Source organism: Homalodisca vitripennis, chromosome 6 (genome assembly GCF_021130785.1).
Source record: "Homalodisca vitripennis isolate AUS2020 chromosome 6, UT_GWSS_2.1, whole genome shotgun sequence".
Classification (NCBI taxonomy): Eukaryota; Metazoa; Arthropoda; class Insecta; order Hemiptera; family Cicadellidae; genus Homalodisca; species Homalodisca vitripennis.
In genome coordinates this window covers 78,337,801-78,353,634 of record NC_060212.1, presented here as the reverse complement: position 1 = coordinate 78,353,634, position 15,834 = coordinate 78,337,801, and the positions used below count along the sequence as shown (strand labels likewise).

General features: G+C 32.1%; 1 protein-coding gene across 1 annotated transcript in view; it reads left to right on the top strand.

Annotated features, from left to right (window-relative positions):
- The window catches only part of LOC124365438 (putative neural-cadherin 2), a 32,860-nt gene extending 17,477 nt beyond the window's left edge, over positions 1 to 15,383 (top strand). Inside the window, exons 7-14 of the mRNA XM_046821418.1 lie at positions 3,433 to 3,771; positions 6,798 to 6,911; positions 7,052 to 7,238; positions 8,216 to 8,405; positions 9,320 to 9,555; positions 11,363 to 11,563; positions 12,020 to 12,181; positions 14,772 to 15,383. Coding sequence (XP_046677374.1) covers positions 3,433 to 3,771; positions 6,798 to 6,911; positions 7,052 to 7,238; positions 8,216 to 8,405; positions 9,320 to 9,555; positions 11,363 to 11,563; positions 12,020 to 12,181; positions 14,772 to 14,893 — 1,551 coding nt within the window. The 3' untranslated portion in view covers positions 14,894 to 15,383. The remainder of the gene's footprint in view (positions 1 to 3,432; positions 3,772 to 6,797; positions 6,912 to 7,051; positions 7,239 to 8,215; positions 8,406 to 9,319; positions 9,556 to 11,362; positions 11,564 to 12,019; positions 12,182 to 14,771) is intronic.
- Positions 15,384 to 15,834: the final 451 nt, after the last annotated feature.

Sequence of the window (15,834 nt, the reverse complement as noted above, 5' to 3'; positions counted from 1 at the left end):
AATGGCTTTCTAATGTCCCCCAAATAGAAATAACCCTGGATATTTATACCTGAGCTTTTCCTATATGCTCGTTGATTAAATCAATATAATTACTATTCGTGTATAATATTTAATTGCAAATCTAGAATATATATCAAGAAACTGATTTAGGAAGCTGTATGCAGCTTTTATGGGTGCAAAATTTAGCCATTATATATATATATATATATATATATATATATATATATATATATATATATATATATATATATATATATATATATATATACTTATATATACTCTATGCATTAAATAGTAAATATGTATATAAAATAGTATGTATTGTAAGGCAAAAAAGTAATTTAAACTGGTCTTTAACTTTTCGATCAAATATACTTCACTCCTTGTACTAACTTATTATTCATGTAATCCCATTACATGAAATATAAACAATATTAATGCTTTACACAGTTAATCATACATGAAGCACAGAGTAATCACAAAAACTTGTTACAAAAGATTAAAATCGTATTTATGCATCGTTTGTGTACTATATAACTGGATTAGTATTGGTTGGCGGAGTTTGGCGAAGCCACAGACCGATGGTAATAAGGCTGAATATCACATGCCCGGTCACATTGACTCCCCTCCCAACACTTCGGTGTTTCGTGTGGCTACCGTACTTATAGGCTTTTGTATTTAATACGCTACGAATAACACTATAAACTTAAAAAAAATTCTTTGTGTTGTGAAATTTAGTGTTAATGATATTTTTGCACCTTTTGATTTTGTTTCTTCCTTTTTTTACGGAATGCGTATACATAATTTACATCATATGGTAGCATTACGTAATTTAATATATAAAGTGGTATAGTAAATGTAAGTAATTTCTAAATCGATTATGCCTATAAGTACCATAATGTGGATAAATTGTACCTTTGGAATTTTATAGTCATTGTTTTAAACAAACATGTTTAACAGGGCCAGATTTAAACAAACATGTTTAATGAATAGTTGAAGTATACTGTGTGAAAAACAACACGTTTGAGAACTCACAATTTATCCTTGTATGTATTAAAAAGGGAGTATTAAAAAATATTAAAAATATTGATATAGTTTTGTTAACTAGAAGCAACACAGTGAAAGTTGTGTCAGTAACAGTAACTATTTACAGAAGTTAAAGATCCTTGACTAACCCCTAATGGAGGAATGAGGGGAACTGGGATTGTTTGTCACAGTTCGTCCGGGGCATTCTCCTGGAAAATAAACCCGATCTGGACCGCGAAGTGGCCCAGATCCCTTGACCGAGCGGCTGGATAAGGAGCGAGCCCCATGGGCTTAAGCCAAATTTAGGCCTAGCCTGAAGTAATGTGATAAACAATCCCAGGTTAGAATTTAAAAGAGTAGAGGAGGTTTTTTAGTGGGTAAACCCGTTTTTAGGGGAGTCCCACACTACAGGCTGGCCACCTGCGTGCGTAATTGCATTTTTCCTGCCTCTCCCTCAACAAAAACCCTTATTGGTTATCTAAATTCGCTTAATTATATTGAAATGAGGAATTCACTCAGACAAATCATCTTCTCAATGGAATGTTAAAGCGATGGTTTTAGGCACATACGTAAATAAAAAATGGGTTCGTGCCATGAAACGTTGTAAACGTGTGCAGTGGTGGGAGCAAGACGGACAAAAACCACAAACCTCCAGAGAGTCCGGGGTGTGTAAACATTACGAAACTTAGAACGGGAATGCCTGCAGTAGAATGCCAGGTGGGCCACAGGAGACACTAATACAGCCCCTGGGTGGTCCTGGCAGTATTTTGTGCAAAACATATAGTGATCTCCGTCCAACCGGAGACTGGGGAGAAAATTATACGTGCGTGTGCTAGTAGCTATGCATATCCCACCAGTAAGTGCAATCCTATATATTAACGTTAAACTTAATTTATCAGGATAAGGTGTGAAATATGCCACACCTTAATTTAGAACGTATAAAGTATTAGTGTACATATTTTAAGCGTACTGCAAGTTTAGACACAGATCATATCGTCTTTATGCAGAACACAAAATTTGAAACATATGTTAAGTCTTAGATAATATTAGTAGTTATGTTTGCCGTATTGTTCACAGCTGCAACAACTCGATAATTTAACAACTTTTGATATCTTACTGATAATATATAACAATATAACTGATGATCAAATAATGGCATTTGCATAAATAAAACTGTGCAGGCTACAATTTATAAGGGTTGTATTCCCATATCTATATTTCAGATTTTCCATATAACGGATGATGCTCTCATTAGGCGAATTGACGCTATATGTTGCCCTCTCTAGAAGATTAAGTCTTTTCAAGCTAATAGGATTGTAACGCTAGTGCTCTTGTTACAAAGTGATGAAAGTAGTTTTATATAACATATAATAAGCATACTTGTCGATCCTGATTTTGTCGAAAAACTGTTTTAAAACAAACCAACGGAATTCCGTAGTGTGTCTTTGTATACTTTACAACAGTTGCAAAGTATTGGAATTCGTAACACGTTGGAAATAAAATAAATGAATCTTATAGTAAAACAAAGAATACAAATAAATTGCGGAGTTCCATGGGGAAATAGTTTTCCTAATTTCTCCGTGGGCTTGGTTTTTATGGAACTCACGGAATAAACACTAGTAGCCTGTTTGAAATAAAACATACCCTTTTAAAAGACAATAAAATTTTGTTCCAAATTTCAATAAAATAAATAAACGTTAGTGATAAATAATTTTTCGCCTACACCAAGTTTTCGGAATTGATTTTGTTTTATTTCAGTGTTTAAGTTAGAGAGGATGGGTGAAGACTAGAATTTAATTCTTAGCTTACCTATCCCATTATATAAACATTTAATACTATCATTCAATATAATATTTCAAGAAATTATGAATTCTATAATAAGTTTTCCCAGAGAAAAGTTAATTTTATATAAATGCCACCAACCAACCACTACCACCAACCCACCAACTCGATAACACAATTATAGTGAAAAAGTGAAGAGCTATCCATGATCTAATGAAAGTTAGGTATATATCATACTGTCTCCTTAGACACATTTAATATAAGATTATCTTTAAACTAATTTAAAATTCACAACATTTAAAACCTACAAACCTAATGTAAAGCAAGGTAAACATTATCATTCAAAATGTTATGTATTTAGAAATAAAATGTAATGTTATATTCCAATAATTTAATGCAAATGTGTGTTTAGTTAAAAACTTCAGCAATATTGATAAAATAAAAATAATAAAATCTTAAGTCATTTTCTAAATGTTTATTCCTGTCAAACGAAATTTAATGTTACTATTGATAGTTTTCTCTCTGGCCGTTCTAGTAATATCTATCTGAAAATTGGGTATTTAAAAAGAAATCAATGAAACTGTTATTATTATTATTATTATATCAGCTAATAACTTGTCGCAGATAGTGGACTTGGCTGCACCCGCTATGTTCAAAGGCTCCAGCCCCGGATGCCCTCTCACTCAAGCCGCATGCGGGACATGCTCACCTTGGAGCGTATGCGAAGCTTCTCTTATGTTTCCCGGCCATCGGTGTAGATGTCGCCCTGGCTATTCGGGACCTTCATGCTCCTCGCCTACCGTGCCTTCAACATTTCTTCAGGACAGCTTCGTGAAGTTTGCTCTTAACTTTGAGCCCCGTCGGTTCTCAACCACCCTCCAGCTGCGGTTCCGCACGCGAGAAGAGACTGGAGAACTATTTCGTCTGGTGGATCAGCACCATCGCGAGTACATAATTCTACAGGTTAGTGTCTGTCTAGTTTATGCTTTTTTTATTACCTCTGATATTTTCATTATTAATTAATCTAAGAAACAATTTTAGGTTAAAAGAGCAATCCACACATATTCCTATTACTTATTGTTCATTAATCTTCTGAATGAATTTATAATTCAGTGCTACCACATATCGTTTCGTTACGCCAAGATCGATTGAACTAGTAAATTCTATTTCCTGACGTGTTAAATTTACTTGTAAGTATTACCTGTCCACATATAAGTTATTTCATATTAAAGTAATAAATATAATATGTACTTTAGGAGCAAATAAAGGTTTATAGTACAGTAGACTCCCGCTTATCCGAGTCCCGATTAACCGAGGCTACGGGTTTACCTGAGGCCTTCAAAGACAAAACATGTTTTTTTTATAGATCAAGCAGTTACAGTACAATATTAAGATAATGAGTTAGTGAATAGCGGCTATATCAATTGGTGATGAGTGTACTCTAGCTGTTGCTAGATCTAGTAGTGATATATTACGTATCCTCTTGGTGACATAAGAGTTGCTAATTTATGATAGGTAGTCCGACGTTTATTGGAAGAAGGCTTCTCTGATCGTAGCCTATTAATAGGAATGAACTTTCACTGAGTGACGCTGCAACGTTGCCATATTTCTAGAACGCCACAGGCGTTTCTACTGCTAGTCAGTCGCACAGGTTACTTGGATGAGTTCGTTTCGTTTGTTATTTTTGTTACTGTGGTCTAATCGGTTTTTTAGCTTTGGAACGTGTACATTTATAGTTTTACAGTATGATTGGAAAACGAAAAAGGCGTGTGATTTCTTTGGAAGAAAAAATGAAAGCATTAACACGTTTAGACAATGGCGAGACATTTAAAATGGTGGCTGCAGATCTAAAATCTGGTGATTGAAGACGAAACCGACAAAACATTAAGAAATTTTTTAATAAATGTGTGAGTGGGGGTACCGGTTTATTGTAGAAAACGATGAAGAAAGGCATACATGAGCTGAAATCAGAAGCCTTTTTTATGGTTTACTGAAATGCGGAGTTTGGGCACCCCATTAACCGGCGTAATACTAGAAGCAAAGGCGAATTTAACCAAACGTTTAGGGATAGTGATGACAGTTTACATCCAGCGATGGACAGGTAAATAGGTGGGAAAAGTGGCACGGTATTAGGCAGCTTAATATTTTTTGTGAAAAATTATCGGCGGATTCTTTAGAAACTACAAAATTTGTAAATAAATTGGCACAAGTTGTTTTGAAGTCTGGTATACATCTGACCAAATATTTTACTGCGATGAGACTGGGCTCAATATGTCTTTGCTGTAGACTAAAACTTTGGCGGCCAATTCTGAAAAATCCGCTCCATGATTTAAGAAGATCAAAGAGTGTGTTTCCAATTCTTAGCATGCTCCAATTTATCAGAAACATTTAAACTGAGACCTCTACTGATAAGAAAGGCCCATAAACCCAGGGCCTTTAAACACATCAATGTTAAATGTTTGTCCACCATGTACTGAAACCAAAAAGGTGCATGGATTAACAGCCAGATATTTAAGGAATGGTTTTATAATAAGTTTGTCCCTGTTGTCATGGAACATAAACAAATGTATCAAAAGAAGACAATGAAAGCCTATCTGAATTAGCGCAACTGGCTAATCAGCTTCCTTGTAATCAGCAAATAGAAAATGAATATATCTGTGTGGGGTGCAATGAAGATGTTCAAATGGACCTTAGTGGTGACGCAATTGTGCACATTGTCAACAATCCGCATGAGCCTGATGAACCTGACACAAACGATATCACCCCTAAAGAGTCTCATTCCGATGGACTGAAGTCGATCGACAATGCCATTGCCTACACCGGACAGCGAGAGTCCATGCTACTTGACCTCCTAACACTACAGCGGTGGCGCTACATCATGGCGACCAAAAGGGGAAAGAGGTTAGCGGAAAAATAAATACAAGACTTTGTCACAACTTCAACGATTTTTTATACTTTCTATATTTCTGTATATTCTATAACAACTACTGTTTGTAATTAATTGTAAATACGAATTTGGCACATCCATAGCAATTTCTTTAAAATCCCACATGTTTGTTGTTATTTATAAACTATTCCACATTGTCTCTGGATTATCCGAGTTTTCCGTAACCGAGGTAGTTTCGGTCCTATTCACCGCGGATAAGCAGGATTCTAGCCTATACTTTGTAAGTATATTAATATCTAGACACATCTTAAATAAAACATCTAAATATTCATTGAGAACAGTGTAATTTTAATTCAAGAGCACGTAAACATTCTGCTTTCAATGCAGCAAATATTTGGTACTAGAAAATTTTTTGCTTTATACTAGAAATCTAATTAGTCGAGAATTGGCTGTTTATTATAAATTAGTGCAGGGTCAGTAGTAAAATAAGAGAAAACAGGGGCTGAAAGTCTAAGAACCAACTGGTAACCTGTAGAGTACTAATTAACCAACAGCTTGTTCCACAGTGAGTTGACAAGTAATCTGAACAGCCACATGTGTTGTGGTTAACCTCAGCTCTTGATCCTTTCTTTTGACTGCAACGCTCACTCCCAGCAGACAGCGTTGTCAATAGTGACTATAGTTACTGGTACAGTAATTGACCACACTTAACAATTACAGCGTGTTAGAAATTGTTCATGTTTGATTGGAGAGTTACTACGATACGTCTATTGTCTGTAAAACTGGGAGTACTTTAGATTTATCAACCTACATTTAATATTTTCGGCGCTGACGACTTGTTTTTAAATGAGTCTATGCTTCACCTCTGCATACAAAGATACACATCACTGTACTCTAGTTTTATCAGTTAGAATATCAAGGGAATGCTCTATCTTCCGAGAATGATCACAGTCTCAGTATAGGATATAAATACAAGTACTGCTTTATAATGTCATAAAAACATCGTGCTTATTACTGAAAACATCTACAAATCAAAAATTATTGAATGTTTCATAATTGGTACTTATATTATTTTAATTATCTTGGGTATAATTGTGTTTAGATAATTGACAAAACAATCCAGGTGAGGATGAATCTACACGGTTTAAGACCAAGAGAGGAAGTGATCAGCTTGGATCATGTAAATGTCAGTGATGGAGCGTGGCATGCAGTAAAGGTAAATTTTTAAATATTTTGCAGCTTAATATACTTGATTTATTTTACTTTATTAATGGAAAAGGCTAATTGAATCCATAACGACGAAAAGTACTACTAAGTTATATTGTGAAATTAAAAAATGTGTAATTTTTCCACTAGGTCAGTCGCCACGGATCTACACTGATGCTCCAGCTAGATGGAGGGGAAGGACGGAAGTACAACGAGAGTTTCCGTTTCCGGGGACATCAACTCTTCACAGTCGACAAACAGGAGGGGGTGTACGCTGGGGGACCCAAGGACCAGCTAGGCGCCAAGTTTAACTCTGTCCTGACTGGATTCAACCAAGGTAAGGCCGGCTTTTATCAAACGGTGTAAAAATACTATTCATTAAACTTCTATTTGGTATAAGCGTTATTTATGAACAGCATCATGAAACGCCTGATAAACAATTACGAGTTATGTTTATAATGTAGTTTTTATCATATGAGGTTAGCAACGTTTTGTTTATGTTAGAAACTATTATGACTGATCCATTCATTTTCATATTTTGAGAATTTGGGGTTTTAGTGTCTGTATTTTTTATATATTGCATAACAATTTATTTATAAGCAATCTAGATTGAAGGTATTTCACATTTATTAAATTACTCCTTGTATGATTGTATATATTTTTTTACATACTTTATAGTTACAAACATTTATTCTTTAACTCATACATAAACCAATAATTTATAATTTTGCTTAGTTTCATTTTAAAACGTGGGTAAGAGGCGTTCAAAAAAGTGTTTTAATGAAATATCAGAACAAGATTTATAAAATATTTACTTACAATTTATCTGTTGTCCGTCAGAATATATTATTCCTTTGCTAAGTCTCATTTTAAACTTGTTTTATAAGAGTATTTTTAGTGTGGCAAATTAACTGTGGATGGTCATGATGTGAAATCTTAAATAAATTTTTACTATATAATTTGGACATACTACTTGTTATTTGTTCAAGATCGGTAAATACAAATTATTCTCTTATAGGTATTTTTTTAAATCTGTTACTCTATTAACCTAAAATCTAAGATAAATATTTCAGATTTTGTTTTCTTTTAATGATAAGTAACTTGATTTTGATTAAACTTTTAACTACAGGATTATAAAATGTAGCTTTTTCAAGTATGGAATTAGAAGAATTTTCGTTAGTTTAATATGTAAAAGCACTACCTATTTAGAGACTAAACTATTGTTTTCTGGACATTGCAGTAAACATTGTGAGTTTTTGTAAAAATGTATTTAAAGCTAGACATAGATATTTAAAGCCAACATCTCGATGACAGGTTGTTTAGACGATATCCGACTGGATGGCCGTCTGCTCCCCCTTCCACCAGGAACCAATGGGAGCCAGTGGGGTCAAGCCTCTGTAACTCGCGGCCTCCAGCGACACTGCCATTCCAGAAATGTCTGTGCCGATGTGAAATGTCCAGACACTTTCTTATGTCAGGATATCTGGAATGATCACATCTGCTCGTAAGTTATTTGCAGCACGGTTTTAAAATAAATGTATGTATATAATTTTCTGTAGATTTATTCTATTAGATCTATTTAATTATAGTATAAGTAAAGATCTAACGTATGAATACTAGTTTATAACATGTGTAAGTAAAAAAAAATATATTGAGGAGAACGTTTTTTTATTCAATAAAAATTAACTACAACGCATATAATAATCACTATTTTTAGTTCTGCACTATTAAAAACCAGTTTTTTAATTGATTCATTAAAACAATTTCAGTGTGATTTTTACGCGTTATATTGATTTGCCTCCATTTCCAAGCGGGCTCCAATTTTATTAAAACTTGGGGTTAAATCTAACCAAACTTTTCCTTAGGTACTGCAATGGACCTTATAGATGCTACTACGTTACTCCATTACCACAACGTTCATGTTAGCTTCTTTAATGACAATGAGTATAATTTATATAGACTATAACCACATCTCTATCGTAATTGTATGCTATTTCCTCATCTTAGCACTGCAAAATGAAATATACTCTAGTATGTAAATGGCAAGTGGAAAGATGTTTGCAAGTTTGTAAATGGAACATTGAGTAAATTTATGGAAAGTCGTACACATTGAATACAAAAGACAACATTACTGAAATTTTATGTCTTTAAGAATGTAGACCTGATATTATTTGGAAATATTATACATTTATCCTTATTATTGATAAATACGAATGACATAAATAGAAGATAGTAAAAATTTTATTCCTAATACTTTTACTCTCAATACTATTGCTTGTAATGAGATAATGTGTTTTTATTCTACTACCAATCGTTTCTTAATACTTGGATAACCACAACATACGTCTATACCGTAACTATAATATCTATTAGAACCACAAGCATGGGAAAGCTAATAATAGTTATCAAATGCCTTAGATGTGGAGATGGAAAAGTGTCGACAAGTAGAGGATGTGAAGATAGAGATGAATGCCTCGACAACCCTTGCTTGAACGGTGGCTTCTGTGTAAACCAAGAGAGCAGAATACGGTATCGTTGCGAGTGCCCCGAGGGATTCTGGGGTCAGAAGTGCGAACTGGCCCAGGAGCGCCAGTCTATGCGTCTGGGCTTCGGAGCACTCTTTACCATTGTTGGCTTCATCATGTTTATACTAGGTGATCATATATTGTTATATAATGTACATACAAATCTTTGCAAATCATTTTATAATTACAGAGCATTTCTAATTATAAGATTAATGATTATAATATTTAAAACACAATATTAAGAGTCTTACGATAATATAACCTGATAAATTAAAATAAATACTGGAACTCTATTGTATGTTTGTACATAACTAACTATTTATAAATTTGCACGTTTTGACTAAAATTTTACGTAAACTTTCACGTGCTAACATGTTACGTTACTTAAAATAAAACCAAATATATATAAAAGAAAATCTCGGTAAGATTCATGATTCTCTTATATAAAGCTCAGAAGATGCAATTTTATAAAATGTTATATAAAATAATTTAATTAAAGTAATTTCAATTTTCAAAGTTATTTTTTAAAGAATAAAATTATGTTTCTTCTTTCAATTTCACCTGGAAACTATCACAAAAATATGTAGCTTTTTTATCTAGACGGACTATTAAAAAAACCAAAAAATTCATGTCAAAGTCAAAAATAGTATGAAATACCTACATTATATCATCTGCCATTGAAATTATGTGCAGAAATCTGTCCACGAGGATCTTGCTCTAAGAGCCGAGAATCTATATACAGACTAAATTTACTTTTACAATTATATTACACATTACTTACATTAATGACAAATTTATTAATTAACAGAAACATTAGCTATACCATATAAAGTTGATTAATAGTTAAATTGCTAATTCCAGTAACCAAAACCATGTTTTAAATTTTGGAAAAATAAGTCGAACTTCTGATTCAGTATCATCCTGGATTAAACATAATATATGGAAATAAAAAAAACCACCAACACAACTTTAAAACAATTTTTTGAAATAAAGCATTAAAACTAGACCTTTTAAAACTTTAATTAAAAGTTCACCAAATAAAAAACAATATTACTTATTCCAAAATATTTTCAAAATAACTACGGTTATCAAAACTTTAAACACACATGCCATTATGACACATTTTTACAGAGTTTCATTTCCAGAAATAATGATCTGATGTAGATCATATCACTTGTAACAGTGAAAATGTAGTTTGTAAATTAACCTGTAAACAAGGCCCTAAAGACTTCAATGGAGGTACATCAACTTCCCTAAGGGTAAACAATTGTTGGGCTGATGTTCGACATCAAAAAACGTGTCTGCACATGTTATGCAACATAATCAAACCTTTGAAAATGTCTTCTCTCTAATTGGCAAACACAATTTGCTTAGTTTCTTTAAAACATTCTCTCTCTCACACACACGCACACATACACATTATGTAATTTTGTATTTGAGTAAGTTTTCTATATTAATAATTATTTATTCTTTTCGAGATTCAGGTTTCGATAGATATTTATTATTACTATCATTCACACACACGGACACACACGCGCGCGCCCGCGCGCGCGCTTACGTACACATTGTGTAATTTTGTTGAGTAAGTTTTAGATAGTAGTATTCCTTTACATTCTTTAACAAGGGAACTACACTTTAGTATAAAATAACTGACAGTACGTCATGTACATAATTTACCGTAATGACGGTAAATTGTCTTCCAAGATCAAACTGTAAAAGCAAATAATGTTTTAGTAAAGAAGACTTTCTCTTGTTCCTAAAGAAAAATTTCTATAACATATACACGTATCTTAGAACCTAATATAAAAAACTTATATTAATATTTGAATTAAGTGTTATGCTTTAGAATATGATATTAAGTATAATGAATTGTAATGAGATTCCCTCATAATATTTATCAAAAATTAGTATTATTCAGTGTTATACTATTTTTCAGTGCTGGTCGCTCTGGTTGTGGCGTACAACAGACGAAGGGAAGCACCTACAATGAAGAAGCCCGGACCGGACGATGACGTCAGGGAGAATATCATCAGTTATAATGACGAGGGAGGAGGAGAGGACGACTTGAACGCTTTTGATCTTCTACCACTTAAGGTTCCTGTTAAAGGGTTGAGCTCAGAGAACAAAAAACAACAAGGTGTGTTAGTTATCTGAGCCGCACAATGTGGTTAGGCAAGTTGTAATTAAGGAAAACTTTTTCAGGCAAGTCCAAGATCAAAGGTTTCTTACTGAGAGAATGATTTCTTCATTTATAGTGGTTTTGTACTTTTCTGAGCAACCCGACTCGTTTAGAGTTCACTTTCCATGGACTGTTTGTTGTACATTGTTTGTAATACAAAGTTAATGATCAATGTAACTTTAAATGACATTGTATAGCAAGTTCTTATTGTTCATAAATTCCATAAAATTTGAAATCTATCAGAGTTTAGATTATTTTATGATTATATTAGATTAAATTAAATCATAAATTATTAACTAAAATAAATAGTGATTCTAAGGATAACATAAATCCTAACAAATGAAACAATCTAGGATATGTAGGACTCATTAATTATTGATTGTTTTTATAACCCGTATGCAACTTTCTTTCCAGTCCCAGAACTCGTTGAAGGTACGGGGTTAGAGGCCAGGATAGAAGGCCGCAGAAAAAGAGCTGATCTCGAGCACACAGCACCGCCTTACGATGACCTTCGTAACTACGCTTTCGAGGGAAATTGTGATAGCGTAGTCGGTTCACTTTCATCTTTAGAGTCTTGTAAGTAAAATGTAATTCATGACAAGTATTTTAACAATATATATATACATATATTTTTTTTTTTTTCTCCTCCATTTATATGGTTTAGGCTACAGCTTATTCTGTCTTCAATGTTTGGTTATCTTTAATGCGTTTTGCTATATTTATTTGGGCTTTTTAAAACTGTCCGGGATATGTTTATCAGGCAGCATTCTCCCTAGTTTGTTTATTTCTCCTGCTGTGATTTAGACCATTATTCCAATCTACCATCATAACAGGTACAAAATACATCCACAAATACACATAAGTTGTGCTTACAATATTTCCAACCAAAGGTTTTCTTCAAACAGATAATTCTAGAATAATGATTATTATTCTTTATATAAATTTAACTTATACAACTAAATTCACTTGTAATTAAAATCAACACTTCTACTTACATGATTTTGATGCACTAAAGTATATTTGTACTCATAAATCATCTACCTTTTTAACAACATACTATTGATTTTTCTTTATAATAGTTTTTCACTATTACAATTCCCGAAACTATCTTCCAATGAGTTCAATAACCTAATTGATTGAGTATGAAAAGAATTTGTATATATTACTGTTCTATGTAAAGGATATTGCAAGGTGTTTTCACCAAATCTTGTTTGGCGTAAATGTCTCTCATAACTTTATACCCCTCATGTAGGCATCCTGACTCCTCTCTTTTAAGTGTATTGTAATCTAAAGACAGCGTATTATACTCTAATTTCTCTTTTATTTTCATAACATCCAATTGCCTATAATAATTAGTTACATGTTGATTGAATCTTAGTTTGAAAATAAATCTTATAGAAGCATTTTGAGCTCTCTGTAACTTACTTAAAAGAGTATTATTTACATCACAAAAAGCAACACTAGCGTAAACAAAAAGTAAAAATACTAATGACAAAACTAACATCTTTCTAACTTTTTCCGTTCGATTAAAACATAAACGTCTAAACTGATATAAACATTGGAACACTTTGTATGTAATCTACTTGATCTGACCATGGCAAATTATTTATTATTCTTAAACCTTTAATAATCTACATGTACCCAAGATTATTGGTTTTACACTTTGCAATATTAATTTTGAAACCATGGTTAATGCACCATTGAAAAAGTGTACTTAAATCTGAATTCAAGTAATTAAGAACATCAACTATTGTATTTACAGAAGAATGAATATACAATTATAAGCCATCTGCATAAAGCATTGTTTTTGTTAAAACTAAAGAATCCCATATTCTATCATGTGTGTGTGCGAGAGAGAGAGAGAGAGAGAGAGAGAGAGAGAGAGAGATGATTTTATTCAGTTTTATTGCTTATAGTAGTACCTCACCAAATCTTTTATCTCTAAATTCAATTATTATTAAGTTGGTGTGATGTACTGTACCCTTGTCTAACACCATGTTCTGCTTCAATTCCATCGGTTATTTATTTCAATTGTGCTACCATCCATCTGTGTAGTACCACAAACATATTTCAGAATCAGCAAAAGATGTTTCATATATCCCCTTCTTTTAAAGATGTCCTATTTTTTTATTTCAAGTTTTGTTGATAAATAAGTTTACTCTCTATTTCACTCACTTTCAGATTAAACGTTTATATTATCGATAGCCGGATCCGTAGGTTTCGGAGTTTAGACTTTTGTGTTAAAACTAACACAAGTTGATACCTTTTATGAAATAATTGTATCTCTACCAGTACTAAAACCATGAGTTCTAATGACTCTACTCTTTATACTTAGGGTTTAGATCCTTGCATAAGTTTCATTGAGAATATTAAGAATATAATAAGTAATTTTCGTTGAAAGCATGAACTATTTTTTTAGTTCTTGTAGGTGCTCTATTAATTCTAATAAATACATGCCTTACCTGAAGATGTGATTTGTCCAAAACATTATCTCGTTAATTAGTTACACGTAGACTGATGAATGTTATCTTTAGGGTGTTCACCAACGCACAGAATGTCGCACATGAATTGTTTCATTTGAACAATATAAACAGAACTGTAACACAAACATAATTCAGAGATGCTTGGATTTTTATCTGTCTCTTTGTCTACTTAGTTTATATTTTTCTATTCAGAGAACAGTTGGGAATAAAATAAAAATAGGAAAAAATCATTAAATAATAAGTTTTTTTATTTTACTTTTGCCTATAGTAATAACATTTAATTGCAGAAACTTAGGATTTGGGTTATTTGCGCAGCATAAAAAAACTTTAAGAATTATAGTTGTATTGGCAAATATAAAAATTATAACTTTCTAAATTATATGGGGACTTGCTATGAGGAAATTATAAATTCGCTCTTTCTTACAAACATTACGCTTAAAAACCCTAGCTCTCTATTATACAAGTCTATAATCTGTTTATCCATTGAGGGCTATACTTGGAATATAAATTAGACAGTCAAATGTACATACATTTTAATAATATATTAACCCTAGTCAGAACGCTGAGTGTATTATTACATTTTCTCTTGTTATCGATTTCAGTTAGCACACGTGTTGTATTAAAGTTTTAAAATATTACTTAAATATTTATTATTGCAAGTGATGATGTGATGGTTTTTGCAGGTTCTGATGCCGATGATGCAGTGAGATACGTGGTGCTCGGGCCTCGGTTTGCGAGACTCGTAGATATCTACTCTGCTCACCTGGAAATGTCTGATGACTCAACGCTAGAGGCTACTGTTTAGAAGAACTTGTTTTATATAATTGTTATTTGTAACGTAGTATAAGTGTTCTTACAAAACACTTTACATTTGAGGTCGAAATTTAAACTTTTAGTATAATAAAAAGTATTAATTTGGTAAGACTATACATCTACACTAATGAATAAAACTTTCTTTTTAGTTCAATTGAATTTGTGATAAAATTTTACGATAATGCTCTGTTTCCGTAATATAACAATTTGCAGAACGTGAAGTTTTAAATTGAAAAATATTTTTAATTTGATTATAAAATTTAAGTCTACAGGTAAATATATAAAGGAGATAATTAAATATTATAAAAATATATTGAATATAAAGTTAAAACAATATATATGTAAATTTCTTTTGGACGGAATAATACGATTTGATATCTAAATTTTACGCCTATTTATTCGTCTACATTTGTGTTAGAAAGGCCACTAAACATAACGTCTTGATTTATACTACACTGTAATGTAATTTTCATTGATTATAATACTTATATTCAAAATTTTGGAATTATAAGTTCTTGTCATATATTTACAAGATTGGAATGTTACATCTTGTAAACATGTTTTTATTTTGAAATGTTATTTTTGTAACATATATGTTTATAAACATTGTACATATGTGTATAAAGTTGTTTTTTGTATTTATGTATTAAAAATGTTAAATATTTGTACCTAATTAGTGAATAAAATATTTTTGTTCATTTACTCTGGTTTTGTTATTGCAGTTTTCCTAAAAAGTAATTGTAGCACTACAACAATAAATAAGGTCAATTTAAGTAGAAATTATTTGGCTTTTTATTTCTGGTAGTCTGTATATGTGATATATTTCATTCAATTATATCAATGATAGGCAAAAAATATCCTATCATGAAAGACGTTTTCGTGAAAGGATAATAAAGCTTTTCATAAAACCGATAACTGTCTACAATTGAAATT